The sequence below is a fragment of the Schistocerca serialis genome, chromosome 10 (assembly GCF_023864345.2).
Source record: "Schistocerca serialis cubense isolate TAMUIC-IGC-003099 chromosome 10, iqSchSeri2.2, whole genome shotgun sequence".
Lineage (NCBI taxonomy): Eukaryota > Metazoa > Arthropoda > Insecta > Orthoptera > Acrididae > Schistocerca > Schistocerca serialis.
The window spans coordinates 143,246,848-143,270,589 of NC_064647.1; the positions used below are offsets into that span (position 1 = coordinate 143,246,848).

General features: G+C 41.0%; 1 protein-coding gene across 3 annotated transcripts in view; it reads left to right on the plus strand.

Moving 5' to 3' along the window:
• Positions 1–23,742, plus strand: part of LOC126425277 (microtubule-associated protein futsch) — a 233,482-nt gene that overhangs the window by 196,732 nt on the left and 13,008 nt on the right. For all 3 annotated transcript variants that reach the window (XM_050088249.1, XM_050088250.1, XM_050088251.1), the window contains exon 16: positions 5,650–5,762. In XM_050088249.1, coding sequence (XP_049944206.1) covers positions 5,650–5,762 — 113 coding nt within the window. The remainder of the gene's footprint in view (positions 1–5,649; positions 5,763–23,742) is intronic.

Sequence of the window (23,742 nt, forward strand, 5' to 3'; positions counted from 1 at the left end):
ATATATAAAACTTAAACCAAATCCCTACTTTTTGTTGTGCCACCATTACTGCAGTCTCCATTCTCTGCTTGTCTTAATTGTCTTACTCATTCTACCTTCATCTCCTTCATAAATATTTAGCAGGTTGCCATACAGAACAGTTCTGCACTAGCAGACATTTTTAACTGTATTTCTTTGTCAGCCCGGTTCCAACTGCACTGCAGTTCATATCTAGATGTTAAGGGTCCCAGATGACCTGGTCTTCCTTCCAACTTCTTAGAGGTTCCTATCTCTGTCTAAGCTCTCTTCCTGCTTGCTGACTGTTCAGGATTTGAAACCATAAGCTAAGGAACAGCAAAATTATTTTGTCATTGAAGGGGAAAGAGCTGTCTCTCTCTGTCCCTTTCTCATTCAAAAGCTCCTTCTGTAGTAGTGAATAGCTATATTTATTACATCCCACTACAATCAGGTCTATGAATGCCTGGGTAGCTAGTCAGATGTTGCGTGCCATGGTCCCAGTTTTAATATGAAAACATCTGAGAGTGTGTTTTTAGTAACAGTTGCCATTAGAGCTGATACTGTCAGTATGATAAATGTTGTGTTTAAATAAAAACAAGGACGAAGTCTGGTAAAATGCATAAATTACTATTTATTGAGTTATCTAAAGTGTAAGGAAATATCAGGAGACATAGAAGAGAACTTCGAATTTTCAATAAAGAAAGAAGATTGCGAAAATTTAAAAATTCAGATTAGTTATCTGTTTACAAGGCAGCAATTTGACCATAGTATGAAAAGAGGAGTTAGAGTTTCCATGACAGCCATCTGCATATGAACCATGAAAATTTTCACTTGGAGGTGGGCATTCATGTGCCTTTCAGGATTTATGGCTTACCCATGCAGGATTTGGTTTCATGTGTGAGGCATTGATTTATGTAGTCCTGTCTCATTGTTTCATACTGTATTATGTAATGAACCTCATTTTTTAGGAAAAGCTTCAGATCTTAAAATTTTCCACTTCTTTTGATTGTTACCAAAAGGAAGAGAAAGGTTTACAACTTTCAGAACCAGTATTTTCTTTTCCCTCCAAAATGAAGGAAAGGATTGAAGGAATAGAGTCATTAGAATAAGGTAAGATAGGAATTAATAGTGAAATGATAACAACAGCCAAAGTTTGGAAACCCGACAAGCTAGAGATGGCAGATAGGACAATTTGAGAGTTAAAGCAAGGAAGTTCAAATGAAACCAGAGGCATAGCTAAAACCAAAATGGTTCAGCATTGGAGAAAATTAAAATAAAACACAAATGATGAAAAGAAAGAGCAATAAAATAAAGACTTAAAGAAAGGAAGATAAATTTTGTGCATCTGCTCCTTCAAGAACATGTGTTTTATTGAACACCAACTAAGTATGAGGGTTGACTGAAAAGTAATGCCTCCACCTTTGTAACTCTTCAACAGTTGGCAGCATTGGTATGTGGCAGGTACTGGCTTGTTCTGTAGCCTCTTCTCTACAGCTCCAGTTGGTGGGAAGCCTTACCATTCAATGGTTGTGTTGTTACAATGTAAAGTATGGAACCCTATTGAATTCTTGACAGCAGAAGGTGTCACCCGAAGGAGAATCATCAAAGAATGAAAGCAGTTTATGGTGACTGTGTTGATATGAGCATTGTGCATCATTGGTCAAGTAAGTTTAAAGATATTGAAGTGGGGACATCTGACCTGCATGACAAACAAAGAGTTGGGCATGCTGTGACAGCAACCACTGAGTTTCACAAGCAAAATGTTGACAGATTGATTCAGGATGATCATCGTATCACTCAGAGTGAAACTGCAAGCACAATTGGCATCTCACAAGAACATGTGGGTCACATTATTGCTTCAGAGACTGAATCTCACCACGGCATCCTCCATACAGATGACACTAGCATAATTATAAGTGATGATAAAAAATCATTAACCACCACAACTGATATAATCCTGAAATGTATTCAACATTGGTTTAATGCTAATGAGTTAACACTTAATCTAAGTAAAATAAATTATATACACTATGGCAAAGCAACTCAAGATATGGACCTCCAGTTAAAACTAATGGACAAGAAGATAGAGAGTGTACAATCCACAAAGTTTTTGGGCATGCACATTGATCAAAACTTAAGCTCGAAAGACCATCTCAAGTACTTATCCCACAGGCTCAATTCGGCATGTTTTGCATTGAGGATATTATCTAGAGTATGCAGCACAGACTGTACTAGACTAGTGTATTTCGCTTACTTTCAGTCCATCGTGTCTTACGGCATAGTGTTCTGGGGTAAAACTAAATCAAGCTTAACAGATATCTTCAAATTTCGGAAAAGAGCTATACGAATCATAACACATAACTCTCCAAGAACTCATTGTAGGCCCCTTTTCAAAGAACTGCAAATACTCACAATACCATCACTGTATATTTTTAAAAGCATTCTGTGTACAAGAGCACACATGAAAAATCTACGTACAAATGAGGACTGCCATAATTATAATACTAGAACTCGTAAGAATTTGTATGTAGAAAGGGTAAGGACAACACAAACCCAAAAGCATGTAAGTTATTTTGGAATAAAACTCTACAGTGCTCTGCCAGTGTACATGAAGGCAATAATAGATGAAGTAAAATTTAAGACTGAGCTTAAAAATTACCTTTTAAGCAAAACTTTCTATGACATAGATGAGTACTTTGATTGTGTGTAAATGTATTGCCAAAAATTTTAATTTATATGTCTAAATTTTTATTTTTAAAAAATGCCTTGAAAGTGATATTCCGTTATTATGTCTGTAGTACTTGTACTAGTATGATAACTTTGTTGTGACAATTCCTACATCATGTAAATGATATACAGGAAGATAATAAAATAAAATGAAATGAAAAATGAAAGTTCAGATTTGACACTGTCTGACTTCTATCTGTTCCTGATAATGAAAGATGATCTGCAGTGACATCGTTATGCTTCTGATGAAGATGTTGAGAGAACTGTGAGGCTGTGGAAACAGAGTGTCGACTTCTTCCGTGACAGCTTCAGAAAACTTGTTCATTATTGGCAGAAATGTATCCAATCGGCTGGTGATTATGTGGAAAAGTGAATATTGGTAATTAAAGATCGCATTCTAAGGATTATTTCTGCACTGGATTTGTTAAAATATTGCCATCCAAACCCAATTAATGAAGGTGGAGGCATTACTTTTCATTCAACCCTCATATAAAGAGATCACAGAAAAATTACATCCTGATTGTGCTGGAACCAAACAGAAACAAAAACTTCTAGAGATGGATACCTCTGTGTGATAAAAGTACCCTGGAGATTTGTTGAATAAGTCAAACATTAGTTCTGGAGAATAATGTAACTTAATCAGACTGGAAAGTGCCCTAATATGAACCAATCTCTCAGTGCACTCATGGTAGCTCACATGCAGTGGAACAGAATACGGAGACTGCACTGCATCGCATTATGAGAATAATGATGAGCATATGTGAGCCAAACATTCATGGCCAGGAATAGTAGAAACCAAATAAATATCAAGAAAATAGCCAAATTATAAATCAGTCCACATTGGCAAGCTGAGACAAGGGAGACTGGGATGGTGTGTGACAATCCTTATATCTGCCACTGTGGTTTAACCGAGTGACCTGGTGGCACCAGTGGATGTATCCCTCCTCACTGCACTGAGTGACTTCACTGGAAGTACAAGTAATTACATCAGTCAATTTGTTGATACGTCCGGTGGGATTACAAGATAAATAAATGTGAATTGTAATATGATAGCAGGAATGTGGGAGTAGGGGGCAAGGATAAGAAGAGGATTGTTTATTTTTTATTTATTTATTTATTTTACTATCCATCTTTAGGCATTAAAAATGCAATTGATGTCGTCATTTGTGTACATATACAGTTTACATAACTAACAGAAATGGTGTAATGTATTGTAGATCATTATTGTCTAATAAGATACAAAAATTTGTCCTTGATGCTGCACAAGGTATTTGCATTATATTGACATGTATAAGTTTAATCTAAGTGAAACTATATTAGTACCGGTACTTAAGATCATCTTTAGTGCACATTATAAACACTTCTATTGTATAAAAAGCTTTTTCTCTAAGCCATTTCTTTGTGACACTTTTAAACTCATTCAGTGTCACATTACATGCCTCTATTGGCAACATGTTAAATAGTTTTACTCCCATGTACTTGTAACTATCTTGAGTTTTCTTTAGTCTAACAACTGGGATGTCAATTTGCTGTTTTATAAGTGTGTCATGGTGATGGATAGATTGTCGTAGTTTGTGACTGTGTTGGTTTTCTTTTGTGTGTATCAGACAACTTAGTATAAAGAGGGCTGCAACTGTTAGTATTTTTAGATTTTTGAAATATGGTCTACAAGACTCATTATTTCTGACTCCATGGATGCATCTGACTGCCTTCTTTTGCCAAATGAAAACCTGTTTTGCTCCGGGTGAGTGTGCCCACAACAAAGTGGCATATGTTAAATGGGTGTCGAAAAAGGCATAGTATGCATTGAGTAATAACTTACCATTAACACATGACCTTAGTTTACCTTACATATATGTCACACGTGCTAACTTAGTACAAATGTAATCGGTATGACTCTTACATGTTAATTATGAGTTAATATGGATCCCAAGTAGTTTAGCTGAGACACAATCAATCTTCTCAATCTTAACACACAAGATAAAGAGAATATTTACAGTTTTATCATGATTTCTATGCAAGTCATTGAGTTGGAACCACTTGATGGCTGCTCTGAGATGAGCCTCACTTTCCTCGTTTGATTTTCCTAAATCTTTCCCTGCTGTAACAAAAGTTGTATCATCTGCATAGAGTGTGGATTTACGTAACATGGTGCTGGGCAAGTCATTTACATATATTATAAAAAGTAAAGGTCCAAACACAGAGCCTTGTGGTACACCCTGCATGATATCCAAGACATTTGACCTTGTATTGTTAAAATGCACAATTTATTTTCTGTCACTCAGATAGGATCTGATCAGAGATAGTTCTGAGCCTCTAATACCATAGCAGTGCAGTTTTTCTAGTAGTATCCTGTGACTGACAGAGTCAAATGCCTTGCTGATGTCCACAAGAGTGGCATTAACTGATAATCCTGATTCGAATGATGACAATATATATGAAACAACATATTCAACTGCTTTTGCCGTTGACAGGCCGGACCTGAAGCCATACCGAGAGTCACTAAGAATATTATTCACAGACAGATGTTGACTGATTTGGAGCTGTATGCAATATTCCCTACTTTTGATATGATGGGTACAAGGGAGATTGGACGGTAATTATTAGGAGAAGACTTGTCACCTTTCTTGTGCAGTGCAGTAACGACTGCCATTTTTAAGGATGAAGGGAAACAGCCACTGACAAACATCCGGTTCATAAGAGAACAGAGTGGATGTGCTATTACATCTGCTATTTTTTTTATTACAAAATTGGGGAGACCATAAATGTCTTATGATTTTGAGTAACTTAATTTTGCTATTGCAGTTTTAATATCTGTTAAAATTTCTGTCATGGACTTGTAGGACTGTAGTGGTCTCTGGATAGGGTGTTTTGAAAAAAAATGAACAGAAGCTGACAATGTGTTGTTTTGCTGTTTTGCCTCAGGCTGTGGCACAAGGGGCGTTACTGCCAGCTGTGTTGCCGCTGCTTCAACAACCGCCCGGAGGAGGAGCCGGGGCTCATCTGCTGCTCCGTCTGCCAGAAGTGGATGCACGCTGGTATGTCTCTGCTCCTTCTGTGCGTTGCCTTTCTATAAATGCAGATGCGGCCCTACTGTGGGGTGCACCACACCCGGGTAACAACTGAAGCCTGTGTGCACAGTCCTTCACAAAGCTAATTATTAATTTGTACTCAGAGGTGCTATACTAGTTTTATGAGAATCATTCAATAAATAAAGCCCCACAGTTTTTTTCTCAGAACACATTTACTCGTAAGAGTTAGAGGTGGCTTACAAAACACTCGTTCAACCTATACTTGAGTATTGCCATCAGTGTGGGATCCGTACCAGATCGGGTTGACAGAGGAGGTAAAGATCTAAAGAAGAGCGGCGCGTTTTGTCACAGGGTTATTTGGTAAGCGTGATAGCGTTACGGGGATGTTTAGCAAACTCAAGCGGCAGACTCTGCAAGAGAGGTGCTCTGCATCGCAGTTTAGCTTGCTGTCCGGGTTTTGAGAGGGTGGGCTTCTGGATGAGGTATTGAATATATTGCTTCCTCCTACTTATACCTCCCGAGGAGATCACGAATGTAAAATTAGAGAGATTTGAGCGCATACGGAAGCTTTCCGGCAGTCGTTCTTTCCGCGAACCATATGTGAGTGGAACAGGAAAGGGAGGTAATGACAGTAGCACGTAAAGTGCCCTCCGCCACACACCGTTGGGTGGCTTGCGGAGTATAAATGTAGATGTAGATGTAGGTCAACATTTCTCTCACACATACTATTTTTCTACATAGTCTCCATCATGGACTTATGCCAGCACAGTGCAAGAGGATGTATTCCTTGTTGGCAAAAGCTCTTATCCTGTGAATGTAGCCATGTTTTAACTGCACAAATTACCTCTCATCATCTTCAAAGTGTGTCCTATGAAGAGAATCCATAAATAGATCAAACATGTCAAAGTTTGAGGACAGCAGGTCTGGGCTACAGTGTGGATGTCCAGTATTGTCCAAACCTATATGGTTGTTTGTTCCCAGGTTCTAACATTCGTGTGTGGGTGTACATTGTGTGTTGAAGAAAGATTTCTTTTGAATTTTTGTTAGGCCAAACACATGAGAAACAGTTTTTGAGTTTGTTCAGAGTCTTTACATATGCCTTTTGTCAGCACATCCACAAGAATGATGCCAAAACTATCCTAAATGGATGATTTATTCAAGAAAAAGAGCCTCACAAATTGAGCACATCAGTAATGCATTTGTACAACATTGCTCCTTATTTCATGCAGCTATTCAGGTTGGCATTGATTGAACAGAGTTGTTGGATATCCTGAGGGATATCATACCACATTCTGTCCAGTCGCCATGTTAGGCTGTCAAACTCTCAAGTTTGTTGGAGAGTCCTGATCATAATGTTCCTAATGTCTCAACTGGGGAGAGATCCACCAACTTTGCCAGACAAGATAGAGTTTGACAAGCATGAAGGCTAGCAGTAAAAAATATCGCCACGTGAGGGTGGGTGTTACCTTGCTGAAATGTAAGCCCAGGATGGCTGGCCATGAAGTGCAACAAAACTGGGCCTGCTGTGGATGACAACTAAAGGGGCCCTGCTGTGGAAGCAAATGGCACCCCGGACCATCACTCCTGCTTCTTGGACAGTACGCTGGGTGACAGTCGGGTTGGTATCCCACTGTTGTCCAGAGCATCTCCAGAAAAATGTTTGCTGGTCATTGGGGCTCTATTAAACATTCAAACAGACACAGACTATTTTTTTTAATGAGAGTGTATAGCGTTTCTGTTAGAACTGATTGCAAAATTGACTTTGTCGGAGGCTGTTTTAATCACAATAGTGGGGAACTGATGCATTAGACAAATTGTTTCTCCCATATATTCTTTCTCATTATATTTTATTTTTAACAATATACGGAAAAGTTAGAATGCTACTCCCCACAAAGATGACACATTGAGTTGTAGACAGGCACAACAAAAAGACAGTTACATTTAGCTTTCAGCTAAAGCCTTCGTAAGACAAGGAAACACACACATACATTCACACAAACAAACACACGGCCGGAATGGACCTGCCACTTAGAATGGACTCAGCAATATGAAGAAGATGGGGAAGGGGAAGGGATAGCAGGGTATGAGTGTGACGGAGAGAAGAGTGCTGTCTGGTGGAACATGCAGGGACTAGATGGATGATGCATGGCAACACTGCCCCCAGGTGCAGCATTGAGCAGTAGGTAGGTGAGGAGGGAGGAGGAGTGGAGCAGGGATGGCAGAAGAAAAGTGGATGTGCTGGCAGGGGCTGGCAGATAGTGAGGGTGAGGGGACAAGAATAGGATCACACAGGGGGTGGTAACTGTTGGGTGAAGGATGTGAGGCAGTAGGTTACGGTAGGTTGAGGCTGGGATTATGTTGGGAGTGGAGAACTTGTTGTAAAGATAACTCATCTCTGTTCAGTTAAGATAAGCTGGTGGCAGGGGAAAGGATCCATACGGCCAGGGTTGTGATGGAGCCATTGAAATCAAGAAGGTTATGTTTAGCTTCATGTCGTGGTGCTGGGTAATCAACTTTGCTCTCGGCCACAGTTTGATGGTGGCCGTTCGTCCTAGTCGACAGCTGGTTGGTAGTCGTACCAATCTAAAATGCTGTGTAATGTTGGTATCTCACCCTGGAGTTTCCATTGTTACATATTTTTAAGCATTTTTAAACATTTTCACAGAAAACAAGAAAACTGGATGTCTGGCTTATTGGCTAATGTAGAATCTGAATTTGCAGTAACAATAAACAAGGCTCAAGGTCAAAGAGAAGGAGAGGGAGGAGGAGGGGGAGGAAGAGGAGATGGACAGAGGGATGGGAGGAAAGGAGGAAAAGGACGTAGAGAGTGGAAAAGAGGAGATGGACAGAGTGAAGGAGCAGGAGGAGATGGGCAGAGATGGGTCGCCTGGAGGAGAGGGGCGGGGGGGGGGGGGGGGGAAGGTGGACAGAGAAAGGGAGGGAGGAGGTGTTGGACAGAGAGTGGGGAAAGGAAGATGAGATGGGCAAGGAGAGGTGGAGGAGAAGATTCGTCTTCAGGTCCAGATTGTATACCGATTAGGTTCCTTTCACATTACGCTGATACAATAGCTCCCTACTTAGCAATCATATACAACCGGTCGCTCACCGATAGATCTGTACCTAGAGATTGGAAAATTGTGCAGGTCGCACCAGTGTTTAAGAAGCGTAGTAGTAGTAATCCATCGAACTACAGACCCATATCATTGACGTCAGTTTGCAGTAGGGTTTTGGAGCATATACTGCATTCAAACATTATGAAACACTTTGAAGGGAACAATCTATTGATATGTAATCATCATGGTTTCAGAAAACATCGTTCTTGTGCAACGCAGCTAGCTCTTTAATTCGCACGAAGTAATGGCCCCTATCGACAGGGGATCTCAAGTTGATTCCGTATTTCTAGATTTCCGGAAAGCTTTTGACACCGTTCCTCACAAGCAACTTCTAATCAAGCTGCGGGCCTATGGGGTATCGTCTCAGTTGTGCGACTGGATTCGTAATTTCCTGTCAGGAAGGTCGCAGTTTGTAGTAATAGACGGCAAATCATCGAGTAACACTGAAGTGATATCAAGTGTTCCCCAGGGAAGCGTCCTGGGACCACTGCTGTTCCTGATCTATATAAATGACCTGGGTGACAATCTGAGCAGATCTCTTAGGTTATTCGCAGATGATGCTGTAATTTACCGTCTAATAAGGTCATCCAAAGATCAGTATCAGTTGCAAAGTGATTTAGAAAAGATTGCTGTATGGTGTGGCAGGTGGCAGTTGACGCTAAATAACGAAAAGTGTGAGGTGATTCACATGAGTTCCAAAAGAAATCCGTTGGAATTTGATTACTTGATAAATAGTACAATTCTCAAGGCTGTCAATTCAACTAAGTACCTGGGTGTTAAAATTACAAACAACTTCAGTTGGAAAGACCACATAGATAATATTGTGGGGAAGGTGAGCCAAAGGTTGCGTTTCCTTGGCAGGACACTTAGAAGATGCAACAAGTCCACCAAAGAGACAGCTTACACTACACTCGTTCGTCCTCTGTTAGAATATTGCTGCGCGGTGTGGGATCCTTACCAGGTGGGATTGACGGAGGACATCGAAAGGGTGCAAAAAAGGGCAGCTCGTTTTGTATTATCACGTAAGAGGGGAGAGAGTGTGGCAGATATGATATGCGAGTTGGGATGGAAGTCATTAAAGCAAAGACGTTTTTCGTCGCGGCGAGATCTATTTACGAATTTTCAATCACCAACTTTCTCTTCCGAATGTGAAAATATTTTGTTGAGCCCACCCTACATAGGTAGGAATGATCATCAAAATAAAATAAGAGAAATCAGAGCTCGAAGAGAAAGGTTTAGGTGTTCGTTTTTCCCGTGCACTGTTCAGGAGTGGAATGGTAGAGAGATAGTATGATTGTGGTTCGATGAACCCTCAGCCAAGCACTTAAATGTGAGTAATCATGTAGATGTAGATGTAGATGCATTTCCCATACATATTAGAAACATGTGCTTTCTCTTTTCTTTCTTTTCCATTTAACCCAACTGAGCCACAGCAATGTGTAACCAGATGCAGCTAGTACAAGGATAAAGTTTAAATGTTTGTACATTTGCTAGACAGTTCACCCCTGTAGTCAAGTGGCCAGCGTGGCTGTCCACTGTACGGGAGACCCAGGTTCGATTTCTGGCACTGCCAGAGATTTTTCCTTGGTGAGAATACTGGAACAAGGAGCACCCACCCTACTGAGAAGCTACTTTGACTGAGCAGTACTGGTGATGAGGTCAAGAAACCTGACAACTGCCAGGAGGCAGTGTGCTAACCACCTGCCCCTGCGTACTGCATCCGATGACACCTTCAACTGAAGGTGACATGGCAGTCAGTCAGGACCGATTAGCCTGAAGAGTGTTGCCAGGCACGTCCGACTTAAAGCTCTGGAAATGCTGTTTTCATACTAAAGTATTCACATCGTTTTGTCTCACCACGGTAGTTGACTTGCTACATATTGGAACGTCACACACTGTCACCTTTTCTACCGTGCCAGTCACTTGCAACTGATGATATTCCTGCTACTGAATACAGTTTTTCATTAATCACTCAAATTTTCTGTATTTCATCTAATTAAAAACTAAGGAGACCAGCAATCAATTTACATCCTCCTTATCTATTTCCTCCCAGTAATTTCTCTCCTTCTGAAACACTTGGCACTTAGTTTTGAAAGCTGATTCTGCTTCCAACATTTGAACAATTATACTGAATTTTGCAGTTCCCATGAAAGCTTCCATTCCAATTAAATTCATGGTTCAATGTATCAGCTTTTGCTCCAGTAATGTAAATACAATAAGATGTTAGTGAAGAAAAAGGAAGAAAATAAAATAAAATGTTCGCCCTAAAACTTTGTATTACCAAGGTTACAGAAAACTGTGATAATGATTTGTGAAATCAGGAAAAAATCTTTGACATCATGAAAAAATCTTATGGGATGCCGCAATTTTTAATATCTCTTGTGGCATTGTTGCTCTGGAACTGAAGTCATATTATCCATTGAGGTAAGTGAGAAAGCGTAGAACTAGATCGGAAATCAGTGCATTAACAAGGCTAACAAGGCCAGTTTCTCGATACTAGTCTCAACAGAAAAATGTATGAACTGCTTGGAACTTGGCAGACTGTGAATACCAGATAACCAGCAGCCACCCATGACTTTAACCCTATCGGATAATGTAATAGTTATGAAAGACCATGTCAAAGCATTTTTGTAGTATAGGTCTTAATGTATCAGTGGAATATTTATTAGGGTTACCTGACATTGTCACTAGGAGAGTGACCTCTTGTTATGAAAAATATAATCTTCTTGACAGAGAAGTTTTATTTGTCTAGATTGCATTAATTAACAAAGATGATGTAGCTTTGTAACTTACCAAACGAAAGCGTTGGTATGTTGATAGAGACACTAACAAACACAAACACACACACAAAATTCATGCTTTTGCAACCCACAGTTGCTTCATCAGGAAAGAGGGAAGGAGAGGGAAAGACAAAAGGATGTGGGTTTTAAGGGAGAGGGTAAGGAGTCATTCCAATCCCGGGAGCGGAAAGACTTACCTTAGGGGGAAAAAAGGACAGGTATACACTCGCACACACACACACACACACACACACACACACACACACACACACACACAAACACACACACACATATATCCATCCGCACATATACAGACACAAGCAGACATATGTAAAGACAAAGAGTATGGGAAGAGATGTCAGTTGAGGCAGAAGTACAGAGGCAAAGATGTTGTTGAATGACAGGTGAGGTATGAGCGGCGGCAACTTGAAATTAGCGGAGGTTGAGGCCTGGTGGGTAACGGGAAGAGAGGATATACTGAAGGGCAAGTTCCCATATCCGGAGTTCTGATAGGTTGGTGTTAGTGGGAAGTATCCAGATAACCCGGATGGTGTAACACTGTGCCAAGATGTGCTGGCCGTGCACCAAGGCATGTTTAGCCACAGGGTGATCCTCATTACCAACAAACACTGTCTGTGAATGGACAGTTTGTTGCTTGGTCATTCCCACATAGAAAGCTTCACAGTGTAGGCAGGTCAGTTGGTAAATCATGTGGGTGCTTTCACATGTGGTTCTGCCTTTGATTGTGTACACCTTCCGGGTTACCGGACTGGAGTAGGTGGTGGTGGGAGGGTGCATGGGACAGGTTTTACTCCGGAGGCAGTTACAAGGGTAGGAGCCAGAGAGTAGGGAAGGTGGTTTGGGTATTTCATAGGGATGATTACTTGCGCAAACAAAAAGAGAAAGTAAGATGACAGAAAAGATTTAGAAATGCAACAGTGACAATAAGAAACGTAATTGTTGGGTTCAAATTGATGATATGAATATAATAGAGGGAACATTCCATGTAGGAAAAAATATATATAAAAACAAAGATGATGTAACTTACCAAATGAAAGCATTGGTTTGTTGATAGAGACACAACAAACACAAACACACACACAAAATTCAGGCTTTCGCAATCCATGGTTGCTTCATCAGGAAAGAGGGAAGGAGAGGGAAAGATGAAAGGATGTGGTTTTTAAGGGAGAGGGTGAGGAGTCATTCCAATCCCAGGAGCAGAAAGACTTACCTTAGGGGGAAAAAAGGACAGGTATACACACACACAAACACACACACACACACACACACACACACACACACACACACACACACACACACACACACACATCCATCCGCACAAATATAGACACAAGCAGACATATGTAAAGGCAAAGAGTTTGGGCAGAGATATCAGTCGAGGCGGAAGTACAGAGGCAAAGATGTTGTTGAATGACAGGTGAGGTATGAGTGGTGGCAACTTGAAATTAGCAGAGGTTGAGGCGTGGTGGGTAACAGGAAGAGAGGATATATTGAAAGGTAAGTTCCCATCTCCAGAGATCTGATAGGTTGCTGTTAGTGGGAAGTATCCACATAACCCGGACGGTGTAACACTGTGCCAAGATGTGCTGGCCGTGCGCCAAGGCATGTTTAGCCACAGGGTGATCCTCATTGCCAACAAACACTGTCTGCCTGTGTTCGTTCATGCGAATGGACAGATTGTTGCTGGTCATTCCCACATAGAAAGCATCACAGTGTAAGCAGGTCAGTTGGTAAATCACATGGGTGCATTCACACGTGGCTCTGCTTTTGATCATGTACACCTTCCGGGTTACAGGACTGGAGTAGGTGGTGGTGGGAAACATAAAGAGACAGTAAGATGACAGAAAAGATTTCAAAATGCAACAGTGACGATGTTGTTGTTGTTGTTGTGGTCTTCAGTCCTGACACTGGTTTGATGCAGCTCTCCATGCTAATCTATCCTGTGCAAGCTCCTTCATCTCCCAGTACCTACTGCAACCTACATCCTACTGAATCTGCTTAGTGTATTCATCTCTTGGTCTCCCTCTACGATTTTTACCCTCCACGCTGCCCTCCAATGCTAAATTTGTGATCCCTTGATGCCTCAGGACATGTCCTACCAACCGATCCCTTCTTCTAGTCAAGTTGTGCCACAAACTTCTCTTCTCCCCAATCCTATTCAATACCTCCTCATTAGTTACATGATCTACCCACCTAATCTTCAACATTCTTCTATAGCACCACATTTCGAAAACTTCTATTCTCTTCTTGTCCAAACTATTTATTGTCCATGTTTCACTTCCTTACATGGCTACACTCCATATAAATACTTTCAGAAACGACTTCCTAACACTTAAATCTATACTCAATGTTAACAAATTTCCCTTCTTCAGAAACGCTTTCCTTGCCATTGCCAGTCTACATTTTATAGCTTCTCTACTTCGACCATCATCAGTTATTTTGCTCCCCAAATAGCAAAACTCATCTACTACTTTAAGTGACTAGTTTCCTAATCAGCATCACCCGATTTAATTCGACTACATTCCACTATCCTCGTTTTGCTTGTGTTTTTTTTCATCTTATACCCTCCTTTCAAGACACTGTCCATTCCATTCAACTGCTCTTCCAAGTCCTAAGCTGTCTCTGACAGAATTACGATGTCATCGGTGAACCTCAAAGTTTTTATTTCTTCTCCATGGATTTTAATACCTCCTCCATTATTTCTTCGTCAGACAATTGTTAGCCTCATTTTCATAATCTGCCACCACTAAACCACTCCTTTTAATACATTACACGCATTTTTTTCGAAATTTTCCCGAATTTCTCCGTCCTTTAGCGTGTTTTGGTGGCAACACAACCACCTAACCTTTGTGCACATCGTTGTGTACCAACCCAAGTCCAACATAGCCCAGCTGTAACCAACACCTTTTCGCCTTTTTCACACCAGATCTCCAGTTACTTTCCAGTTCACCTTTATCTCTCCCCATATATTTTTATTTTCATTTTCATTTCAGCCTCATGATACACTTTCCACCTTTCAATACCATATCACCCTCACTACACCATTAAGTTTTATTTACATTCCCTCCGCAAACATGCCTTCGCCCTAGCCAGATTACGCTCCCATATTCTATTTTCTCAGGCTTGTCTAACATTTGGCATTACCCCCAAAGGCCTCACACTTAAAGTTCCCATCTCTGGCTGCAACCCTTCTCTCCATCAGTCCCTATACCAGTTCCAAACTGAACAATCCATTGCCCTCACCCACCTAATCCTTCACCTACACATCAACTTAGCCAATGAACACACCCGTTAACTCCTATCCTTAATAAAAGTCCTTAATCTTTCCTCTCCCACATCCACACCAGCTTTTCAGAGCATCCTCCTACAGGCCAACCGCAAATTAGAACAGCATGCCACCCTCCACCTAAAAAACTATCCAATCTCCTGGTTTCCCACCTCCGGAAAGGCAACTCACTCACCCTTCACAACCTTTCCAGCAAACCTCAACCTCCTCTCATTGCACACAAACCCAGCCACTCCCATCTACTCAATCTCCCACTTCCAGCTCCACTCCCTCCAAAACCTCAAAATTCCAATCAACACAATCTGGAACCACAACACCCTAATTCAGTCGTTAACCTTTCCTCCAAACCTCTCTCCCAATCCGAAACCTCTGTCCTATCCAAAGGCCTCACCTTCAGCCCCACTCCCAGATTCAACCAAACAGCCCTCGTCAAAGATTTACTGTCCTACTCTCGTACTCTCTGCTGGAAATATCACTTTGCCACGAAGAAAAATGATCCTAATCCTACTCCCAATGATCCAACTCTCCAGGAAACTATCCAAATTGAACCCTGCCTGGAACAGTTCCGTCCTCCGTCGCAGCAGGACCCACCTCCTCTTCCTCAAAATCACCCTCTCCAAACCTTCCAGGAATTTCTGACTTCCAGCCTTGCATCTCAATCCTTCTTAAAAACCTTAATCCTACTCCCAACATCACCACTGCTGAAGCCCAGGCTATCCGTGATCTGAAGGCTGACCGATCCATCGTCATTCTTCCGGCGGACAAGGGTTCGACGACCGTGGTACTTGATCGTCGGGAGTATGCGGCTGAGGGACTGCGTCAGCTTTCAAACAACACCACATACAAAGTTTGCCAAGGTAATCCCACTCCCGATGTCCAGGCGGAGCTTCAAGGAATCCTCAGAACCTTAGGCCCCCTGCAAAACCTTTCACCTGACTCCATCAACCTCCTGACCCCACCGACACCCCGCACCCCTACCTTCTACCTTCTTCCTAAAATTCACAAACCCAATCATCCCGGCCACCCCATTGTAGCTGGTTACCAAGCCCCCACAGAACGTATCTCTGCCTACGTAGATCGACACCTTCAACCCATTACATGCAGTCTCCCATCCTTCATCAAAGACACCAACCACTTTCTCGAACGCCTGGAATCCTTACCCAATCTGTTACCCCCGGAAACCATCCTTGTAACCATCGATGCCACTTCCTTATACACAAATATGCCACACGTCCAGGGCCTCGCTGCGATGGAGCATTTCCTTTCACGCCGATCACCTGCCACCCTACCTAAAACCTCTTTCCTCATTACCTTAGCCAGCTTCATCCTGACCCACAACTTCTTCACTTTTGAAGGCCAGACATACCAACAATTAAAGGGAACAACAATGGGTACCAGGATGGCCCCCTCGTATGCCAACCTATTCATGGGTCGCCTAGAGGAAGCCTTCTTGGTTACCCAGGCCTGCCAACCCAAAGTTTGGTACAGACTTATTGATGACATCTTCATGATCTGGACTCACAGTGAAGAAGAACTCCAGAATTTCCTCTCCAACCTCAACTCCTTTGGTTCCATCAGATTCACCTGGTCCTACTCCAAATCCCACGCCACTTTCCTTGACGTTGACCTCCATCTGTCCAATGGCCAGCTTCACACGTCCGTCCACATCAAACCCACCAACAAGCAACAGTACCTGCATTATGACAGCTGCCACCCATTCCACATCAAACGGTCCCTTCCCTACAGCCTAGGTCTTCGTGGCAAACGAATCTGCTCCAGTCCGGAATCCCTGAACCATTACACCAACAACCTGACAACAGCTTTCACATCCCGTAACTACCCTCTCGACCCGGTACAGAAGCAAATAACCAGAGCCACTTCCTCATCCCCTCAAACCCAGAGCCTCCCACAGAAGAACCACAAAAGTGCCCCACTTGTGACAGGATACTTTCCGGGACTGGCCCAGACTCTGAATGTGGCTCTCCAGCAGGGATACGACTTCCTCAAATCCTGCCCTGAAATGAGATCCATCCTTCATGAAATCCTCCCCACTCCACCAAGAGTGTCTTTCCGCCGTCCACCTAACCTTCGTAACCTGTTAGTTCATCCCTATGAAATCCCCAAACCACCTTCCCTACCCTCTGGCTCCTACCCTTGTAACTGCCTCCGGTGTAAAACCTGTCCCACGCACCCTCCCACCACCACCTACTCCAGTCCTGTAACCCGGAAGGTGTACACGATCAAAGGCAGAACCACGTGTGAAAGCACCCACGTGATTTACCAACTAACCTGCCTACACTGTGATGCATTCTATGTGGGAATGACCAGCAACAAACTGTCCATCCACATGAATGGACACAGGCAGACAGTGTTTGTTGGTAATGAGGATAACCCTGTGGCTAAACATGCCTTGGTGCACGGCCAGCACATCTTGGCACAGTGTTACACCGTCTGGGTTATCTGGATACTTCCCACCAACACCAACCTATCCAAGCTCCGGAGATGGGAACTTGCTCTTCAATATATCCTCTCTTCCCGTTACCCACCAGGCCTCAATCTCTGCTAATTTCAAGTTGCCGCCACTCATACCTCACCTGTCATTCAACAACATCTTTGCCTCTGCACTTCTGCCTCGACTGACATCTCTGCCCAAACTCTTTGTCTTTAAATATGTCTGCTTGTGTCTGTATATGTGTGGATGGATATGTGTGTGTGTGCGAGTGTATACCCGTCCTTTTTTCCCCCTAAGGTAAGTCTTCCCGCTCCCGGGATTGGAATGACTCCTTACCCTCTCCCTTAAAACGCACATCCTTTTGTCTTTCCCTCTCCTTTCCTCTTTCCTGATGAGGCAACAGTTCGTTGTGAAAGCTTGAATTTTGTGTGTATGTTTGTGTTTGGCTGTGTGTCTTTCGACCTGCCAGCACTTTCGTTTGGTAAGTCACATCATCTTTGTTTTTTGATATATATTACAACAGCTTTTTACAGTCTAAAAGTCAAAATTCATTATGAAGAACATATTTTCAAAATATATGCATTACATTATAACTGCCTACCCCAAATATTGTGCCACTCTGTGTAATGCACTACCATCTACTCATGAACATATAGGAGCTCAACTGAAATGTAGATAAAAGCAGTTACGGAAAATCCAACTTTAAAATTATAATAAACCATATCAGAGATGCACATACCTCATTGGAACAGACACACAACTGTAGAATCATACGATAAGTATTTAATACATAATTGTGTGATAAATACTCACAAAGGTTGCTGACAAAATACATTTGGTACATAAGCATTACTTGCTCTGTCTGTGTTGACAGCTGATGGCACACTGCCAAGTATTGGCAGCTGACGGCACACTACCAAGCAATAGCCAAACGGACCGTATCATATTATGGAGTACCACCAGAGAGCAGCAGTCTCCTACATGATAACTTAGGAACATAATATGTACCTATTTTCCGTATTTGTACAATACATACAACAATAACAATAATCCTCAATTTGTTATACAAAATTTTAAAATGAGTTCAAAACAGTTTATTATTATGAGATACAATGCGGCAGTGTCAGTCAGCTGCAACAGATGTAATATTTACAAGCAGACAGTCTAATCACTCAAAATTTTTCAGAATATCATAAAAAATTTCACAAGATTCCCCGATGAAAACCAAGAAATGAAGTGGACTAAACAGGTGACAACAAGGGGCTTTTTGGGAGATGGTACATTTCTCTTCTCGACAGAACACTGTTTTACATTTATGCAAATATTTACAATGTTTTTTACCTACATTAATAGTATAACAGTAAATTGTAGAAAGAGTTAACACTTAGTGATGGGTATGCTCTACACAGAACATAACTGCCACCGGTGCACAAGAGCTACAGGTTTACATAGAATACATCTACACTGTTCAACACAGTCAGAGACATACTGTTACCATCAGCATGAAAATTGTTTGTTAGTCGATGGTAATGTACAGTTTATCCACAATAAGTGTCTATATACTTTGCGAAAAGGTCAATTTCAATTATGTATATAGCTGTCACTGTCTATGTTAAATGGTATAGATGTATTCTGTATAAATCTGTAGCTTTGTTTGTGGATCACAATTATGTTTAGTCTAGATCATACCAATTAATAAGCATGAACTCTGTCTGTAATTTACTATTATACTGTTAACATAGCTACGAACACTGAAAATGTTTGCATAAATGTAAAACAGTGTTCTGTCAAGAATGAAATTAACCATATTCCAAAATGCTTCTTGCTGTCACCTGTTTAGTCCACTTCATTTTTTGGTTTTAATTGTAGAATCTTGTGAAATGTTTTTCTTATATTTTGACATGTTTTGAGCAATTAGACTGTCTGCTTGTAAACATTGCGTCTGTTACAGCTGACTGCCACTGCCATGTCATATCTCATTATAATAAACTCTTTTGAAATTGTTTTAAAATTTTGTAAAAAAAAGTTTTAATTTCAGATTATTTTTACCACTGCACATATTATACAAACACAGAAAATATGTATGTATTATATGTTCTTATGTAGGAGACTGGTGCCATGTGCTTATGGGCACTCAGTGCTGGTGTTATCAATGGGTACAGTTATCTGATGCAGTCATTAGAAGCATTACTTAACACCATATAATTCTGCCCCTGAAATTGACAACCACCTGCATTTGCTTAGGAAGTGAGTCCACAAGGTTTTACAGGTGTATGGCATCCAGGTGAAGCCACCTACTGAGGATTTGATTGCGCAGTTCCACCAAATTGTAGTAGTAGTAGTAGTAGTAGTAGTAGTAGCTTTATTCATCTGTAGATCTCTTTTTACAAGGATATAGGACATGTCAAAGTATTTACAAATTTAGATCAATTTAAAATAAGCTAATTCGTATACACATATATTTACAGACCTATTTAGAGGCAATCATTAGCTTTACTCCTGTTATACAATACTTTTTTTAAAAATAACTTATTAAATAATGTAATGCCACATTGTTCACTCATATCTCACTATCAGTCACTTCACACACTATACACACATTGTTTCATAACACTTCACTCACTGCACACACACGCACACACACACACACACACACACACTGGGGATCTATAGGCCATTTTTTTGTACTGCAACTTCCCATTTGCTGACCTGAAAAACTGAGTCAGCATCCCTCCATAATGAGTGCGATGTTGAGCTCAGAAAGAGGAAGAGGTGTTAGTATTGTGCTATGCATAGCTTGAAAGTAAGTATTTCTACAAAGGAAAAAAAAAGACGGTAAAAAAACATAAAGTGAAGGTGTCACGTGGAATGTTGGATATTATTATTATTATTTTCGATTATTCCCATTTAAGAGAGCGTTTGAACTTGAATTCCTTTATGATGATTGTTTATGTTTTTTCTGAGCCCAAATTTTCTTCATGTGTTCACTGTGTTGTTTCTTTCGCTCTGCTGTCCATTTGCATCCTGGTCTCTTCTGTGTTGTGGTGTCAAATTTATGTTTTTTGATGATGTTCCTGAATTCAGTTCTATTTTCTGCATCGTTTACTGTTATGTGTGCTTGTCTGAGGTCCTCTTCAACTTCTTTTATCCATTTTGTTTTTCTCCTGCCTGAGTTGATGACTTTAAGAATTCGCTTTGAAATTCTGTTTTCATTCATCCTGTTGATATGTCCGTAGAACTGCATTCTTCTTTTCCTTATTGTATCCGTAATCTTGTCTGTGTATTTATATAATTCTGATGTTGGTCTCTTCTTCCAGATTCCTTGCTCTTGTATCGGGCCAAAAATTTTCCTGAGAATTTTCCTTTCTTGTTTCTCTATTTCTTTGATTTCAGTTTGCCCACCTATTTGTGTTGTTTCAGATGCATACAGTGCCTCCGGAAGTATGACAGTGTTGTAGTGCCTCAATTTTGTGTTAATGGATATGGACTTTTTGTTATAATAGTTCCACGTGAGTTTATATGCTTTCTGTAGTTTTTTTATTCTTTCCTCATTGGCCTTTAGGTTGATCCCTGATGGCTGGATGATTTCTCCCAGGTACGTAAAATGTGGTACTTGTACAATTTTCCCGTGGGTTGTCACAATAGGCAATTTGTCTTGTGGCACTCTTTCTATGTACTGGGTTTTCTCATATGAGATTTGCAGGCCAGTTCTTTGTGCAATTTCGTGTAACTTCTCTATGGCGTTAGTGGCTTCTTTTCTATTATTTGTGAGGATTGTAAGGTCATCCGCAAAAGCTAAACACTTCACATTGAATCTATTATCTTTTCTAATGCCAATTTGGATTCCTTTGACTTCTTTTTCCCATGTCCTGATAATTTTTTCAAGAATGATATTAAAGAGTAATGGTGAAAGTCTGTCACCCTGTTGCACTCCAGTTTGGATTTCAAATGGTTCCAAGATATCCCCCATAAATTTAACCTTGGAGACTGTGTCAGTTAATGTTTCCCGAATGATTGCTCTTGTGTTTCTGTCAATGCTGAATTCTTCCAGCGTCTTACAGAGCACTACTCTGTCTATTGAGTCGTAGGCCTTTTTAAAATCTACAAAAGTAACCACTGTGTTTCGGGTGTTTCTCATCTGGAGAATCATTTTCAGATTCCAGATCTGCTCTATGCATGATCGTCCCTTGCAAAAACCAGCCTGGTATTCTCCTATTTGTGGGTCAGCTTGTTCTTCTAATCTATTCATGAAAACTTTTGATAGGATTTTATATGTGACTGGTGCAAGTGAGATAGCCCTGTAATTATTTGGTTCAGTTTTGTCCCCTTTTTTGTGGAGTGGATGGATGAGTGCACATTTCCATTCAGAATGGATCTGTTCTGTTTCCCAAATGTTTAATATGATTTTGTGAATTTTTCCTGTTACTCTTTCATCATTTAGTTTCCATAGTTCTGCAATAATTCCATCTTCTCCTGGGGCTCTATAGTTTTTCAGTGTCTTGATAATTTCTACTATTTCGTTGATGGTTGGCAGTTTAGCGTCAGGATTTGGCGTAGACGTCTCGTAGTGAATATTCTCTGTAGGTCTTTCGCAGTTGAGAAGTTTGTTGAAATAGTCTGCGAGGATTTGGCAGTTATTCTTCGTGTTAGTTTCTAGTGAACCATCCAGTTTCTTGAAACAAAGATTGGGTGGCTGGTATCCTGCAATATGTTCTTTAAACGTCTTATAAAAATTCCTGGTGTTGTTCTTAAAATCTTGTTCTATCTCATCTAGTCACCGTTTGTCACAATTTCTTTTTTCCCTCCGAGTAGTTTTCGATGTTTGTTTTCGGATTACTAGAAATTGTTGCCATTTTTCTGATGTTTTGTGACTATTCAAGTTTTTCCAGGCATTGGTCCTTTCTTCTATTGCTTGGTCACATATTATATTCCACCACCTGTGTTTTCTCCTTCGTGGGAGTTGACCCAATTTCATCGTGGATTTGAGGACGTCCACAAGTTCTGTCCAGTTTGTGGTGTTTGTCTGACTAATTTCCTGTAAGATGTTTTCCTTGTTGAGTTTTATGTATTCGGGGTCTGGTCTCAGCACTTTGTTTAGTTTTGGCTTTTTTCTATTTGGTTGTAATTTGGTCTTTATCTGTAGCAGATGGTGGTCTGAGTCAAAAAATCCTCTTCTCGTTTTCACATTCAGAATTTCTGTTGTGTTACTCTTGGAGATGGCCACATGGTCTATCTGGAATTCACCCAACATTGTGTTGGGCGACTTCCAAGTATACAGTTTCTTGTTGGGTTTTTTGAATTGTGTTGACATAATTACGAGGCCAAAATTTTCGCAAAAGCTTATCAATCTTTCCCCATTCTTGTTAGTTCTCTTGTGTGCTGTATGGATTCCAGTGATTTTCCTGTATTTTTTCTCTTTACCTAATTGTGCGTTAAAGTCGCCTAACAAGATTATTACATGGTGTTTGGCAATTTTGTTTGTCGTTTCTCAAGGTCATTCCAGAAGTCATCCACTTTATGGCAGTTCTTCTTGTTATAGGTATTTGTGGGTGCGTGTGCGTTGATCAAGGTATATGCTTTGTTGGCCGATTTGACGGAGAGTGTTGATATACGTTCTGAGGCAGACTGTAAGTCAATGACAGAGTTGCTGATAGATTTGTGGACTGCAAATGCTGTGCCAAACAGTTTGAGTCCTTTCTCATTAGTTTTAACTGCTGGTTTTCCTTTGTAGATCCTGTAGTTGTCTGTATCAAAATGGTTTTCGTCCGTAAATCGTGTTTCCTGGATTGCAAGGATTTTTATCTGGAATTTTTGCAGCACGTCTGTAAGTTGTTTGATCTTGCCCAGTTTGAAAAGAGTATTAGTATTAAGTGTACCGATGAAGTGTCTTTGTTTTGTGTGTAATAATTTGGACGTCGTCTGGTTCTCAACCTTAGGTGTAACATGATGCTCCTGGTCCCCCGGAATCCGATGACCAGGTAAAGCCAGCCTTGCGACTGGTGCCCGGGGTAGTGGATTCATTCCTTGTATTATCATCATGTTTGGTTTTCAAGTTGAAAACTAACTTGGTGGTGGTCCTTCCGAGGAAAGATCACGAGGAATACGACTTGATTGTTGAGATCAAGAAGGTTGCTGCAGCCGCACCATCTAGGCGAACAGACGCTGACCCCTAACCGCTGGATACCAGGCAGACGTTAGTGGATTTCGGTTGATAGTTTTGGTCCACCCCGGGTATTTTATTTCCCCGGTACCCTCCATATCTGGAGAGCATTCCCCTATCCGCCACCTGGGGAGGTGCCCGATGGGAGACTATCAACTCCACACGGGAATGTTG